This window comes from Echinops telfairi, unplaced genomic scaffold (genome assembly GCF_000313985.2).
Source record: "Echinops telfairi isolate 266 unplaced genomic scaffold, ASM31398v2 ScPeMD7_7;HRSCAF=31, whole genome shotgun sequence".
In the NCBI taxonomy this organism is placed as follows: domain Eukaryota; kingdom Metazoa; phylum Chordata; class Mammalia; order Afrosoricida; family Tenrecidae; genus Echinops; species Echinops telfairi.
Genome location: NW_022103904.1, coordinates 8,338,003 through 8,353,760, shown reverse-complemented (window position 1 = coordinate 8,353,760; position 15,758 = coordinate 8,338,003). Strand labels below are relative to the sequence as shown.

The following is a 15,758-nucleotide window of genomic DNA, read 5'->3' as shown; positions in this document are numbered from 1 at the left end:
TGGATGACAGTGTCTAATGTCCTCTAGCTTTACAAGGGGGAAAGGAAATCAAACTTCATGTCAGCATCACCCAAGTCCAATTTCTGTGAGGCTAAACTCAGATGTATCCCACCCTCCAGTCTTCCCACCAATTCTGACACCAATGATCCTTCCCACAACTCGTCACTTTTTAACTGGATTTGATCATTCATACACTGAACTCAGCCATTATTTGATTATGGGGTTTGTTAGGGAAAGTAACAAGTTACAATTCAGGTGAGAAATGCTCAACATACCTTTGTTCAGTTAAGACCATTTCTCTTTTGCTTTGACTCTAGGCAGGCTTCTCTCTGGCCAGCAGTCTCTTGACCTGGCATCTGATTGCCTTCACAAAGTTCTTTAAGGGCTGCCAATAAATGCCTAAAAGGTATGCTACTCTCCCATAAGCTTCAGCCTGGAGGCACTCAGTTCTAGCTTCATGCATCAGCAAACCCAACTCTATTAAGTGCCTGGAGGTGCCCCACTCCACAAGCCAGCTTCTATAAGGCACTCAGCTTTGCTTGTGCCGTAGGCTTGAAGGCCCACTGCTCTGTCTCATGTTCTGACCCTTGGCTTTCCTCCTGCTGCTCCCCTGCATTCCTTTGGTGTCAAAGCTGTCTCCTGGATCAAGGAGGTCAGGGTCCAAATGACATGTTCCACTCCTGGCTCTTGTCTCTTGCTCATAGTGAGATCCCTCCATCCTGCTTCTAGGTTGGCTCAGTTTATACCCAGCAGGAAGGCAAACACATCTGAGTCCTGTCAGTGCCTTCCCCCACCATCTCTTCTTACTCAGGCCCACCAGGAATAGGTCATTTTTTAACAGAAACTGTAGCTAGAAAAACCATACTAAAGAATGCACTGCATTGCAGTGTATTTTCTAATAAACTTGTACTGGGAGCTGTTATGAATGGAAGTGGAATATTTATTTATTTATTACTCTCAAATACGGATAAACACATGACATGCATCCCTGTTTCCACCTACATCCAAATAATAGTAATCATTGACTCATTCTATGCAAGTGGAAATATTCCTCTTTATTTGAATCGCAGCTGCTTTGCAGCAAATTCCACAGCTGTAACCAGAAATTGAGTGACCTCTGAGTAAGACAGCCACAAAGTAGCCACAAAGTTTGGTTTTGATTAGCTGCCTGTCTCCCACTTCCTCCCCTTTCTCTTCTGTTGAAGCCTTTTTTAAAGTCAGTGTGCGCTCTTGTAAATTCCACGTTGAATGCTCCCGCCAACTCATTGTTGGCTCATTTTACCTCCAATACCAGTATCATGAGGGAAGGAGAGGGGCAAGGGATACTGTGAGGTGACTATTACTATTTCATAGCGGAGGGAAAAGACCCACCCAAATCTGTTTTGTAGAGATTCATTTATTAAGTAAATTCAAACCATCCGGATGAGGGAAACCACCTGCATGAGGCCACAATGGTATCCAAGGATTCTTGGTCACCGGCTACTTAAGTAGTGGGTGGAGCACAAAAGAAACTTGTATCATGAGTGGAGGTCATCACAGCTGAAGGCAAGATAGGGACCATGACTGGAATGTGTATACCAGCTCAAGTTAAGGATAGCTTATAAGATTGGTTCAGGACCTCCAACCGTTTTTGTCCAATTAGGACTGCTGGCCTCAGTACGTATCTCATTTCCAAGTCCCTGAGGGAGAAGCCGCCCCTTCCCTAGACTGGCCCGAGGAGTGGTCGCAAACACACTCTGCCTGAGGACAAAGCTGTTTACATTGCTGGTCAGTGGTCCTGAACAACTCATTGGAGAATGAATCTATGTAGAGATGCAGCATGGCTTTAGGGTTCCCACTATAAATTGTAGCCATCCACAAGCCTAGTGCTCAGAATGTGACCTCTAATACAATTGTCGTTTGCTTATTCACAGATAATTGGGTTGATTTTAGCATTAGATTCCTTAATTCATTGCTCTACTCAGAATATGCCTCATAGTAGTGTCATGCCAGTTTCTTTGAAATGAGTTTTAATTTTGAAATCCTAACATTAGGCACCAAGGCAGTTGGAAAACCTATTAGTACAGGTAGATGAAATGGCTTTTATGTTTACAATGGGACCATCCCAAGAACCCAAACATGCCTTAGAGCTTTACGTTCAGTTCCACAGAGGACCAACAGGGGGCCACCTGTGTGGGGTTGAGGCCTTCCCTGCTGTTCACACGCAGGACCCTGTGTGAGTTACTCTGTAATCACCAGGCGTTCCAGGCCATGGAAACATTCCCTGGGTGGCTAGGGAGGCTGATGAGCCTTTTGTCTGGCTTCAAGTCCAATGTCAATAGCTGTGTATAGTGCTGCTCGGTTCCTCGTACTCCCCCTCTCCGTTCCCTCACTGATTAGGACGCAGGAGCCCTGCACGGTGCTGTCCTGAAGGGGAGATAGCCCCTGGCAATTCGTAGGACATACTGTCATTTAGGGAAGATTAAAATGCCCTGTGGACTTAAGTCACTAAATAGAAACTTTTCTTGTCGGTATGCAAAACTGGATGTCCAGCCATCTGTCTTCTTATTCAATTTCTTTCTTAATCAAACGTAATTCACTTCTATATCGTAATCAGCCCTATTTCCCATTCAATGTAATGGACTACAGCAAGCCAGACTGCACAGCCGGGCTTCCTTGTACCATTAGTAAGTGATCCCGCATAGCCCCTGCTCTCGCGCCACTGCTGGATATAGAATTCCTAAAGCATTTTTAAAACGTAATATGGATTTTTCTCATAGGCTATTTTAATGTGCTTTTATCCATTTGACTTGAATTGTAATGGCTGAAATGCCTATATGTGTACTAGGGCTGAGTTGATGTTGAATGAATGGTTTTCTAGAATATGGATGTTCAGTGTCTCTGCTTGTACATCATCCCGGGAATTAAATAAGAATTTGATTTACAGATTATTCGCAAGGGATTCTGTACAAATACTGATTCATATCACTCCCGTGGTGTGAAAAACGAATGTTTGTTGTGAAAGTCCCATGTGGTTATGAATTTCAAAGTTGGATTAATTTAAACCATTAATATATAAATGTCTTGATATATTTGAATGTATCGATTATAATTGTTTTGGTTAAAAATACTTATTCCTTGGGAATGGGATATGTAGAAACTAAAGATGAATGTGTGGGTTTTATGACATTGGTCTTCTTAGTGGAGTAAAATTCGTACTTCCTACTTAAACTCTAAGGAGCCTAGATGGCGTAGTGGGTTATGCTTTGGGTTGCTATACACAAGGCCAGCAGTTCAAAACCACCAGCCACAGTTTGGGGGAAAGATGAGGCTTTATAGTCTTGTGATGAGTTCCTGTTTCAGAAACCCACAGGGGACAGTTCTACCTCGTCCTATAGTACTTGAGTGCTTCATCATTCGTACAACCCAAAAACGCTCAGCCAAGGACTATGGATGGCCTTAGCAGGTAGGCAGGGCAAAGACCAGGTTCACTTCCAGAGCCACTGAAGGATCCACAACTGTGTTGTTTCACATCGGTGGTGATTTTTCACAACAGCCGTCCATACCTTGTATCCCCAGCAAGAGGTACATGTTGAGTGCCTACTATGTGCCAGAGAGTGAACAACACAGACCAGGGCCCAGCTCGCCTGGTGCTCACATTCAGCAGAGAGAGTGTCAGGGTAACCATGAAAACGTCTAGAGTAGAGAATGGTGGGGAGATTGAGAGGGGAACACCAATCTTACAAGACCTTGCTGGGGAGGTGCCATTGAAACTGTGTCCTGAGTGATGAGAGGGATCCCCGATACTAAGCTCTGGAAGCATAGGTTCCAAGAAGAGGCTGGAGCGGGTCCACGTACACAGAGTGACCTATGCTGTCCGAAGGGGTAGGAGCTGCTTGGAATACCCTGCCCACCTCCACTTAGCTTTAGTGACCAGGAGTGGTGGCCCTGTCCTCTCATTTCCCACCCCAAACTCTTTAGCCAATCACCTTGGAATCCGTTCCCACTCAGGGTCACTGTGTGTCAGGGTAGAGCTGCACCAGATGGGCTTCCATGGATGGTTTGGGGAAGTGGGGGAGGGGCAAGTAGCTTATCTCTGGAGGAATTCCAATGAATGTCTAACCCTGTGGTTAATACCAAAACGCATTAACCCTTTGCGCTCCCTAGGGACTATATAGGGTTTTTGTTTTCCCCGTACATTTGTGTTATCCAAGAGAATGCACCTGGGAGGTGCGGTCTTTGTAGTAACGGCATTGTTTCTCTTGATCTGGAGGACATGGTCCTGCCCTGTGCTGCATTCTGAGGAGAATTAGCCCGAGCTGTTGTAGGCCGTGTTCTGAAAAACAGGAGAATTAGCCCTGGCTTCCTCAGGCTGTCATGGGTGCAGTGATGCAGCCCAAACGCTCTACTTGTGTCATCACGGTCAGAGGCAAGCTCGCGCCTCGTGGCCTTCCTTCCTGCAGCACCCCACAGATGCTAATTACAGCACAAGGGCTGTGCAGCTCTTCTGGGCCGAGACAAGGGCACGTGCAAGTGTGCCTGGGGAGCAGGGAGGGTTTCAAGCAGGGATGCTGAGTGCCATTCTTCCATCCTCTGTCCTCTCCAGTCCTCAGCAGTCTCCGAGCTAATGTGCATTCACTCACGCATCTCAGTTCAACTCAGTCAACTCACTCACTCACAGAATTATCAAGTCAATTCTGATTGGCAGAGTAGGGTTTTGAAACTGCCTCTTGAGGGTTTCTGAAACTATAAATCTTTATGGGAGTAGAAAGCCTTATACGTCTCCTGAGGAGCTGCTGGTGGTTTCAAACTGCTGACCTTGCAGTTAACAGCCCATTGCATAACCCATCAGGTTTCTTGATTTTAGAGAATGCTTATTTTGGAGGACGTGAAGTTCAGAGAATGTTTATTCCTGTCGCCTTGTTTCACCAGTGGGAAAACAGCACAGGAGGTCATTAAAAAAATGAGTTGAAAGCCTTCACCACCACCACCACCTACCCCCATCCCCATCCCCATCCTGTGCTTGCTGAGGTCTGTCTGGGAGACTGCACCTTTGCGGGGAAGCCTCAGGACCAGTTAGGAGTGCTACTCCTCACCCTTAAATGTAGATGTTACCGTTCAGAGCAGCGCTAGGATTGCAGAAAACTCACGCAGGATAAAGGGGCAGCTTTTTAGGACCTTGCGCCTGCCTGGAGTGCGGGTATATTATTATTAACTGAAACCCGTAGTTCATGTAAGGAGCCCTAGTGACATCCTAGTTTCATGTTGGGCTGCTAGCTGCAAGGTCAGCTGTTCAAGCCCACCAGCCTCTTCTCTAGAGAAAGATGGGGCTGTTAGTGCATCTAAGAGGGAAAGCCTCTGGAAACACTGTATTGGATTGCTACAGGCAGAATGAAATGGATGGGAGTGGGTTTGGACCGGTGGTGCTGGTGGATTTAGTTCACAGAAGGTTCTTTCTCTGAGTTCTGCAGCCCTGTAAGTTTTGACATAGGCATAATGTCATACGTCTGCCATTACAGTCATATACCTTGAATGTTCCACTGCCAGGAAATGCCCCGTTCTCTGTCTTTTTCCTTCTCCAGCCTTACTTTGCCTTCATTCATACATCATCTTTTTTTTCTCACTCACTCACTCTCTCACTCATTCTCCATACATCTTCTTAAAAGTAAAAAATGTGCACACCCTCTCTGGCTTTTAACATTGCAAGTGGCTTAATCTGTATAACCAAGGACGTTTTCTGCCCTTTGAACCGCCATATATTCTCTCTCCCAATTATTAGTGTCAATGACCCTGCTGACTCCCTTCCCAAGTCTGAGGTACGTTTGGGCCCTCTGTCTCCGGAAGTGTGCACAGGTCCCTGTAAAGTCTACGTGTGTTGTCACTTCCATGTGTAGGGGGTTTGTTTCATGTTGTTTTTGTTTTAATGAGTAGAATAAGGTAGTTACATTTAGTAATACCCATTCACCTAAAGCAACCAGGGGGAGGAGGAGGTGGGGGCACGTTAAATCATTGTGTTTTTGATGAATGGCTTGTACACTGCAAAATAAATTGGACAAACTGGCACAGAGCTCAGTGAACATGAAATCAGCTATTAGAAGAAAGCTGTGAACAAATTCTGAGGCAGATATGCATCTTTTGATTAATGCCCTATCAATCATCCACCCTGGCTCCCTTACTAAGTCTTGCTGTAATCATTCATGGTTGCTTACGGACACGCTTGCAGAAACCATAGTACCGCAAAAGCGGAATATTACCACTGATCTCTCCCTAACTTACTGTGAACAATGACTGTTTTCACCAGGTTTCTGCTTTGCTCTATGAACGAAATACAATGCAAAGTGAAAGAAGAGGTCCTCGAAGCCTGGCGAAATCCTCCTAGGGTCTTCTTAATGATATTCCATCGTATGGGCATAGCTATTGTAATGTAATCCCATTGAAGTCTCCGGTTATGGATTAGAGTCCAATAGGCAAAATGTGGAGGCACATTAACGAACGGGGCACATCTTTTGAATTATTACTTAAAATTGTTGAAATGGCTTGAATTTTGTTATTGTGATTATAATGTTCTCAGTTAATGTGCTTAACTGCAGTAGTCATTAACACACCAGATTGGAAATTTGCATGACTTGACATTACAAGAAACGAATTATTTTGTGGGCATGACATAGTAGGAACTGTGTGTGGTGGCAAGTGCATACATCCCTGCATGGGTACATATATGAGGGGGCTTCAAAAAGTTCATTATCTCGCCACCCCCAGTTTTTTCTATGACTGTTTTGAATTCCTCTCATAAAATGTATGGTTTGTTCCCCATTTGTTATTTAAAAGACACTTCCACAATATCGGCGGGCTCCTCCAGAGGCCTCCATTCTCATATGAAGACCTGACTCCTCAATTCTGTTGGCACCAGAGCGATTGCTGTTGCCTGTGAGCCGAGCAATCTTGGGTCCTATGGGCCCTTCCTCAGAACTGACTGAAGCCTGGGCTATCCGGTGGCGTAATGAAGTGGTGACAGGCATTAGCATGCATAATGGACTCTAATAGACATTTAATGCTCTTTAACTGGAAGCGGAGCTGTGTGCTCCCATTGGAATATTCTCCCATCCAAGCACATTGATCACCGATTTCAGCGGGGGAGGCTAATCCGTCAGCTTCGGTAACCAGACGGCACTGATGGAAATTCTTTCAGTGGCATTCTGGATGAACCAAGCTTTCCATCTTTACAAACAAATGAGCGATATGACAAGCCTGGGGTTCAAAACACATTTAACCAATTGATTTTCTTTCCTCTTGGAATAAGATCTGGAGACATATGAGCGCTCGAGGTGTGAGCCGAGATTAAAGGAATTGCTCCATGCACAGACCCCTGCCCAACTACAGAACCAATAAAAGTCCTATAAAGCATGAGGTCCCCAGTCTCCTTTTTATATAAAGTTTGTTATTGCAATAAATAGTGTTATTGAACTGATGCCCCTCCCCCCACTTTTTTTTCCAGTTTTCCAGCGGTGGTTTTTTCCCCCCCTTTACTCCAGGTCTGTGTCTGTATGCACACAAGTGTGGATCACATCCAGACGGTAGTCTTTCTCTTCAAAGATCTTCAGCCGTTTCACGCTAACCACTTTGAGCTCCTACTCTCAATAGATAGACCCGATGAGCTTCAGGATGGTAATGGTACCTGTGTCAAGGTGCAAACACTTTAATCCTTGAGACAGTCTCTTGCATACAGCAGGAGTGATGGTGTTCTTGTTTGTTTATCTCCTCCCTCTTTTGCAGCCCGGCCTTGAGCTTCACCTACCCGTCTGCACCTGTGTCTCTGCATATGCATCAACAAATCCTAAGTCGACAGCAAACCTTGGGCTCGGCCTTTGGACATAGCCCTCCGCTCCTCCACCCTGCCCCGACTTTCCCAACACAGAGACCTATTCCAGGGATCCCTACCGTTCTGAACCCAGTCCAGGTCAGCTCGGGCCCTTCAGAGTCTTCACAGGTGAGCGAGACGGTTCGATGTCCCCAACGAATAGTGGCTGAAACAAATAGAGGTTTGTTTGTTTTTCTGAGTAGGACGCGATCTGCGAGTAGGCAGTTACTAGGCTTTGTTAGGTGTTAACGATGCCTCCAAAGACTCAAGCTCTTTTTATCCGTCCACCTCTTGTTCCCCGGAAGGCTGCTTCAAAGCAGGCATTAGATCACTGTCTAGGCAGGAGGAAGGTAGTCCTAGGGGAGATCCGTGCTACCACATACCACGTTCATAGCTGGGCACTCACACAGCGTCCAGACCAGAACCCTGTTTTCTAACCCACGGCTATATTCATTAGTGCTGGTAAACATTGTGAACATCCGAATTATGGGCAACTCATACTTGGCCTTTAACATTATATAAATTCACCCTCACTTTGTAATAAAACCAACCCTTAGTCACACTCATCATCATAATCACCTTCACTTGCTGTGTGCAGCTTTTAGATCAGCCCCCTTTTGTCACTAAAGGCATAGCTCAAAACGAGCTATATGCACCTGTTCCAATTGACCTATGCATTCTGAAAAGACACGGTGCGGAACAGATCTCATTGGTGAGCCGGGGACCACCTGCATGTGCTCCTCATCAGCCTCTAACCAGAGTGTTTTCATTCCGGCTGGCAGGTGGTTCCTTAATCTGACCAGGTGCCGACTGTAAACTACATTCAGTGTAAATTTGGGGGTGTAAGGCAAAACATACTGCTACTATGGTTCTAGCGGAGATGTGTGTTGTTTGTTCCAAATAAAACATGTTTACACACATCTCTGTCATCACGGATAGCTGCCAGCAAGTTCTCTTAGCAAGACGCTGTCTTAGGCTTGTTACAGTGCCTTCCAGAAGAGGTCTGATCAGAACAGTGGCCTGCGTGGAGCGTGGATCGCCGAGGCACTTACATTCAAGGCAGGGAGGTCAGCTCAGAAGGTTATGGTGCATGGTTTCTGGAGATCGCAGAGGGCTGAGCTTGACAAATTGTCTTGAAGGACACGGGACAATCCTGGGGCTCTTTTATGAAGAAGTTTCAAAGAAAATGATAACTGGGAAGCAAAAAAAACAGGGAGTGGTGCTGAGGGTTTGCTGTTCTTGTACCCATCACAATGCACCCGCTTGTTCTTTAAGAACAGCGTGGACTGTCCCATGGGCATGTCATTGAGAAACCTTACCCCATCCACCCTAGTCTTGTTCCCAAACTCAAAGAACCTTAAAAGGGGGCGTGATTTGAGCCACCTCAAGGGTGCCCAAATAGGCATTTTGACTTGGTGTGAATCAAAAAGATCAGAATTTTTTGAGGACGGGCTAGCGGGACAGAAACACTATCTCCAGTACTGTGCACACCTGGGTACAGGTTTGGTTGAGAAGCAACAGGTTCACATTTGGGTATTCTTATTTCTTAACAGTCTCTGTGATTTGGTAGCATTCCCTTCGGCGCTCCCTTCCTGCAGTGTAATGAACGTGAAACATTCAGCTTGCTCTCAGGCGCTCCCGCATCTGGGAGTAGGAAGAGCCTGGGGCTGCGCCCTCCCTTCTGATCACCACACTGAGGGACGACCCTGGATGCTCTTAATTAAAGAACTTGACAGACCGTGCCTGTTTAATACCCCTCTCGCCACTTTGTTCCTTTGAAAGACGCTATTGGAGTTTGTGAAGGCCTACAGCCCCTGGTCTGTTCTTCTCGTGTTGAGAAACCATGGGGAGCAGATAATCATGAACCATAAGTGAGAAAATGCCTCATGAAATGCCTTTTCTGGCCTCGGACACATTTTCTGATCTCTACTGCTAGGGCTTCGGAGCCTTATCAGAGTTGCCGTTCTCTAGGCAAATAAGGCTGTTTGTTCCGGGCTATGTCTTTTAATGATGGCACCACTCATTGATCACAACCTAACTTCTCTCTCTGGCCCTGGGACCGTGAGCAGCAGCACAAGCCCACCAGTGAGTCAGCCGTGAGCAGCACTGGCGACCCCATGCACAACAAGAGGTCCAAGATCAAACCTGATGAAGAGCTCCCCAGCCCGGGTGCCCGCAGCCAGCAGGTAGGTCACGAGGTAGCGCCTGTCCCTTCCCTCACCTGCTGCCTGTCATTGCAGCATTTCCTTCTTCGCTGTATTGTGGGATGTAACCTTGTCCTTGACTAAAGGCCAGTAATAGAATCTCATTCAACTTTGTTTCTCCGGCTGAGAAGCAAACACAAATTTGAGAAGCTCTGCGATGTTTTGATGTCACTGGATTTTACAGCTTAGTTGTCCACCAGAGGGTTGGAGATTTGAGTCTACCCAGAGGCCCTGAGAGGACAGTTCTGGAATTATATGCCCCCAAATGTAGCCATTGAAAGCCCTTGGAGGACCGTTGTGCAGCGGGAATCACCCAGTGACTCCCGTGGCAACCTGTCAATGTGAGGTATATGTTCTTGACTTCTTAGAAGTTTAAGCAACTGTACTCGTACACCCACTTTGCCATTATCCACTTAATCAGAAGAGCTTGTAGAGTCAGGAGGGATCAAGGTGTGATTCACCAAACTGTAAGGTTTCGTTCAATTCAAGTTCCATACCCAAAATATGAAATGAAGATTTCAGTAAGAAATTCCCTTGAGTTTGCTTGTGGTGTCTCTTATGCTCAGCGTAGACCTTGGTAGATTGGGCCTCTAATACCATCTCCCGGGGCTGTGGCCCACCCAGGAAGGAGCTCTTTGCTTTCTCCAGGCAGCTTCAGTGCAAATTCCCTTTTGAGCCTGACCTCTGAGGTTGGGATGCTTAGATGTCTCGGGTTCGGAAGTCCAGTCCTACCTTCTTCCCGGGGTTCACTAGTCAACAATCCTGCTGGCTTCACTTAAATGCTTGGCTGCAGTTTTGTCATCTCACCCTGAATGAAGACCTCAATCCTCACATTGCATTATCTTCCAGATTTCTGGAAATGCTTTGCATTTTGACTACTGTGAAGTTGCTTAGACAACTGGAAAAGGAAAGGCCCCTGAGCTGTGACTGTCATTCTCAGGCCTTAACCAGCATATCCTTAAACTTGACCCTGAAGGCCTATCACTATAAAATCTGCAGGGTGCCCCTTACGTCTTCCAAAAACAGAGAGAGAAGTAAAAGTCCTGGGGGTTACAGAACAGGAGGACAGACTAATACACTGAAAAGAATAAAGCGACTAATCAGAGTAGATGTTCTAGACTTACACGTGCAGGCAAAAGTCTGTTGTTAGTTACTACTGAGTGGATTCCTATTCCGGGTGACTCCATGTGTTACTGAGTAAAACTACTCCATGGGATTTTCATTTTTTTCTCCCATTTAATTTTTTTTAAATTGAGCTCTAATTAACACATCATATATTTCAATAAATAGTTCAGTCTTGTGAAACGGGGTTGTATAATCATTACTGCAGTCAGCTTTAGAACCTTTTCCTCCTTCTTGTTCCCATTGATGTTGACTCCCCATTTCCACTGCCCTCCCCTTCTTTGCCCCCAGGCAATTAAGAATCTAGCTACTGTCTTCCTAAATCCATCCATCCAAGTTTTCCTCAAATGACAAACATACATAAAACAAGGGCAAACAATAAACTGGAACTCAGCAACCATGACCATATAAAACAGGAAAGACTTCTATTTAAAGGAAAGCAGACAACATTAAAAATTTATAATAAATTCGCATTCGGTCCAGAGGGCAATCAAATGACAAGGCGTTACATTCCAGCTTAAGCACAGCTGTTTAAATCCGCTTTATAGTGTTCTCTTTCTGACATTAGGGCTGTTAACATTCCTAGTTCTGTGTGCACTCGGGGTTCATTAGAGGTTCAGTACATGTCAGGACCCTGCAAATGGATTTGGGGCTACCACTGTCATCCCTAGCTTACTGCAAACTGGTGTTTAGGATTTAGTCATGGGTACCATTCCCTCCTTGAGGTTTGGATCTTCTTTTTTACAGTCCTTGGATCACACCGGCTGGCGGTGTGCTTCTGTGATGACTTAGCTGACTCCTCACTTAGATGGCTGCTTGGTTAAGATTCATGGAATTTTCTTCACTGTGACCTTTTGTTCTTTGATACTGCTATTCAGAGCCAAAACACCGACCTGAGGTTAATATTTGAGTACAAACCATCTAATGCCATCTCTGTCTGTGAGCCCTGGTAGCACAGTGGTTATGCACTGGGCTGCTAACTGCAAGATTAGCAGTTTGAAACAATCACCCGCTCCATGGGAGAAAGGCGAGGTTTTCTACACCCATAAAAAGTTGTAGTCTCAATATCCCACCGGGGCAATTCTACCCTGTCCTGTGGGGTCATTATGAGTCAGAATCAGCTCAGTAGTAGTGACGTTTTTGAGACGTCTGATAAGGCATGAGAGTCAAACTCAGAGCCCTGCGTTTGAGCCCCATGTTGAGTGTTTCCTTTAGGGGCCTTAGTGGGAGTGGTGGGTTACCAACTGTTCTTCAAGAGGAAGATGTGGCTCTCTGCCACCCAAAGATTTCTAGCCTCCGAAACCCAAAGGAGCAGTTCGGTCCTGCTTGGTATGAGTCCAAGGTAACTCTTTTGTGGTTACTGTTTGTCAGGTAATCATTTTAACCATCCTTTGAATTTTAATCTGTTAATGTCTGTATCTAAGATTTTTGGATTTTGTTTTGTTTTCTAGGCAATGAACTATTTGTGGGTCTTTTTCTTTTTAAAATCTATGCTGCCACTTCATGTCTCCTAACTGGTGCATTTTAACCATGTGCTAGATGACGTTACTGCTGTCATTTTGTTACGGTTTTCTTGTGTTGACAATTTCTTTGTTCTGCTTAATTCTTTGTACTGAGTTCTTTTCGTGTATAGATTTTCTTATAATTTCATTCAGTTTTGTTTTTAGTGTGTCTTTTTTATTTTGGTAAATGGGTTTATTAATTGTGTTTGTAATTACGCTGAGATTTTTCTTTATATTCCTAAATTTAAAATCGTGTGTTACTTTTTGTTATTGCTTTGACTTGCTCTCCATATGAAAGTCTATTAGTATTCCATTCAAGTCCCTGTTTGTTTTAGAGTTGTTATTAATGACAGATCTGACGCCCTGGTTCCCATGTTTATGGTTTTTTACCTTTGTATTACTTCTCAGAGTTCTTTGCATAATTTGGGTGGTTTTATCATGTTCAGGAGATAAACAGGGCTTTGTACTCTTGTCCCCAGTTACAATCTCGGAAACGTACAGGGTCAGCTTTAGCCTGTCCTAGAGGGTCGTTGTGGGTTGCCTTTGACTCGATAGCTGGGAGTTTTTTGGTTTTTGTTTGGTTTCATGTATTTTAATCTCAGTGTGTTGTTGATTCTTTGTTCACAGGAGTCCCTATGATACCTCTTGTCTAGTTGTTCTGTTTTTTATTAATTTCCTTGTTTTATCTGGTCATGCCATAAATTTGCTATCTTATTTCAGAGGCAGTTTTGCCATATCTGTGATTCTTGATTGTTAATTCGTATCTTTCAGGGTTTTATATATGTCATTCTATTGCCTCCTGGCCTGCATGCTTTCTAACAAGTCAGGGTTTAGCCTTTGTAGGTGATATTTCCTATCTCGTGAACTATTCCTTGGATTGTTTGTAGTTTGAAAAATTCTGTTGTCCTATCCCTTGGTTATTTCCATTTGGGGTCTGTCCTGTAGAGTTTGTTCAACTTCTGGGATGGATATCTTGGTGTTGGGGCTGTTTCCTGGCCGCAAGGTTTCACGCCGTACCTCTGGTTTTTGCCCCCTCTTGTTCTGGAATTCAAATCAGGTGCAGCTAATCCTCTTTATAATGTTCCATATAACTCTTAGGCATTCTTTTTTTTTTTTTTTTTGAGTTTTGTCAGGCAAATTCTTTCTTCTATGGCATCAATTTTGCTTTTATGCCCTTCTATGGAATGATTATTTCTGATACTGGACTGTAAATATTTGGGATGTACAGTTGCTAATTTTGTGTAGTTTCTAATTTTTATTCTGTCATTTTGCTCTGCTGTTCTTTTCTTGAATTCATCTAGAATTTTGTCCGCTTCCATTAATTTCTTTGAGGATACTGTATATATGTTTCTAAGGTCTTCTCTTGTGCAATTCTGTTAATCGCATCTTTCTCGGGAAGGTTATCTGTCCCTTTTTACTTTGGTCATTTGACCCGTCTTATCCTGCTTTTTCAGGTGACTTGATGTTCTGTTGTCTTTGAGGCATTGATGTGTTATTTCGTTGATTGAATGTATGCATGGGGCAGTTGGACAGTACTGGTTGCAAATGTGGCAGCGGTTTGTCCCCTCGCCTGTCTCTGGGTGGTTCGGGAAGCTGTTGGTCGTCTGAGCACAGGTGTCTGGTCACTCATTGTTCGAACAGGGCACCTGAATGGGGGGTAGGTGTTGGTCTCCGTTTTTCATCAGGTCAGTGGCATGGGAGCAGGGAATGGTACCTGTCAAGTGATAGATGTTAGGTGTGTGGAGAGACTTCAGTGGTAAGTGGGGTCCTACTAGTGACTTGCAGGCTAGGCCTCTTGGCTCGGGGGTGGGTTGCTAGTGCATTTCTACAATGCCCTGGCTGTGAATTGCCAGGTAGGAAGCTGGTACACTCAGTTGTCCTGAGCTGTTTCAAGGGGAGGTCACTGAGTCAGGTAAGTGAGGGCACTACACCAGCACCTCTGGGTAAGCGGACAAGGCTGGATGAGGCGTGAGCTCAAAGAGTAGTTGTCAGCAGTCTGGGCTGTGGGGGAAGGTTGGTATACTGGGCAAGGTTGCCTTGGCACTTTTTCTTGGCTGCCTTCAGGAGTTGGAATCTGGCCTCACTGGAGACCAAGGAGCAAGGAGGGAGGCCGTTTTTTCCACTGCAGGCCCCTCCTCAGGTGCAGCATGTGCCCAGTGTCTCCTTCGGGTGGTGTTGGATTCAGGACTCCCAGCTTCTTTTCTGCTTGGGGTTCCAGGAGTGCCGTGTTCCTCCCTTAGTTTCGTGGGTCTTGGTGGGCGATGAGTGGCAGAGGGAGACTGGCTGGAGCCACGAGGGCCCCTCCCTCGCCCTCCCCTGGGCACGGTTTTGTTTGTGCTGATACACTGCATCGGAGAGGAATACCAAAACCCACTGCCTTTGAGGCGACTCAAAGCCACCCTGTCCGGCAGAGAACTGCTCCGGAGGGTTTTCCGAGGCCAGAAATCTTTGTGGAAGCAGACGGCTTCCTCTTTCTCCTTCAGAGCAGTTAGTGGGTTTGCACCACCGACCTTCTGGGGAGCAGCCAACACTTTGCCCCCTGTGCAACCAGCGCCCCTGCACCCGGAGCGAGAGGAATCGGAATCTGGTGGTCACTCCTCTCACTTTGCCACCTGGCATCTTCATCTTCCCTCCCCTCGTGTCTTTTTCCTAATCTTTTTTCTCTCTCCCTTTTCCTCCCTTTCCCCCGGCCCCCCTGACCCTTAGGAACAGCCAGAAGGAACCACCTTAGTGAAGGAGGAAGGGGACAAAGACGAAAGCAAGCAGGAGCCCGAAGTCATCTACGAGACCAACTGCCACTGGGAGGGCTGCACCAGGGAGTTTGATACCCAGGAGCAACTGGTGCACGTGAGTGAATGGTGCCCGGGCCGGGCTGCTGCTCGGCCTCCCTGCCCCTGCGCTGAGTCACGTTGCTTCACCAGCAGCGCCTTGAACGGGAGAGAGTCTTAGGACTCTCGGGGAATAAAGAAAACCCTGAGCCCCGGTGCTTGACCTGTTCAGTCAGCTAAAGCTGAGTGTAAAATTCAATAAACTCTTCAATAGAGGGTGTAATGACTCTGATCCCGTAAGCCCGAAAACACTATTTTCACTTAG

The 15,758-nt window shown here is 45.7% G+C and overlaps 1 protein-coding gene across 1 annotated transcript in view; it reads left to right on the top strand.

The window, feature by feature from the left end:
- GLI3 (GLI family zinc finger 3) overlaps nucleotides 1-15,758 on the top strand; it is a 324,180-nt gene that overhangs the window by 244,359 nt on the left and 64,063 nt on the right. Inside the window, exons 7-9 of the mRNA XM_045286286.1 lie at nucleotides 7,753-7,966; nucleotides 9,907-10,023; nucleotides 15,372-15,512. Of these exons, the coding sequence (XP_045142221.1) occupies nucleotides 7,753-7,966; nucleotides 9,907-10,023; nucleotides 15,372-15,512 (472 nt within the window). The remainder of the gene's footprint in view (nucleotides 1-7,752; nucleotides 7,967-9,906; nucleotides 10,024-15,371; nucleotides 15,513-15,758) is intronic.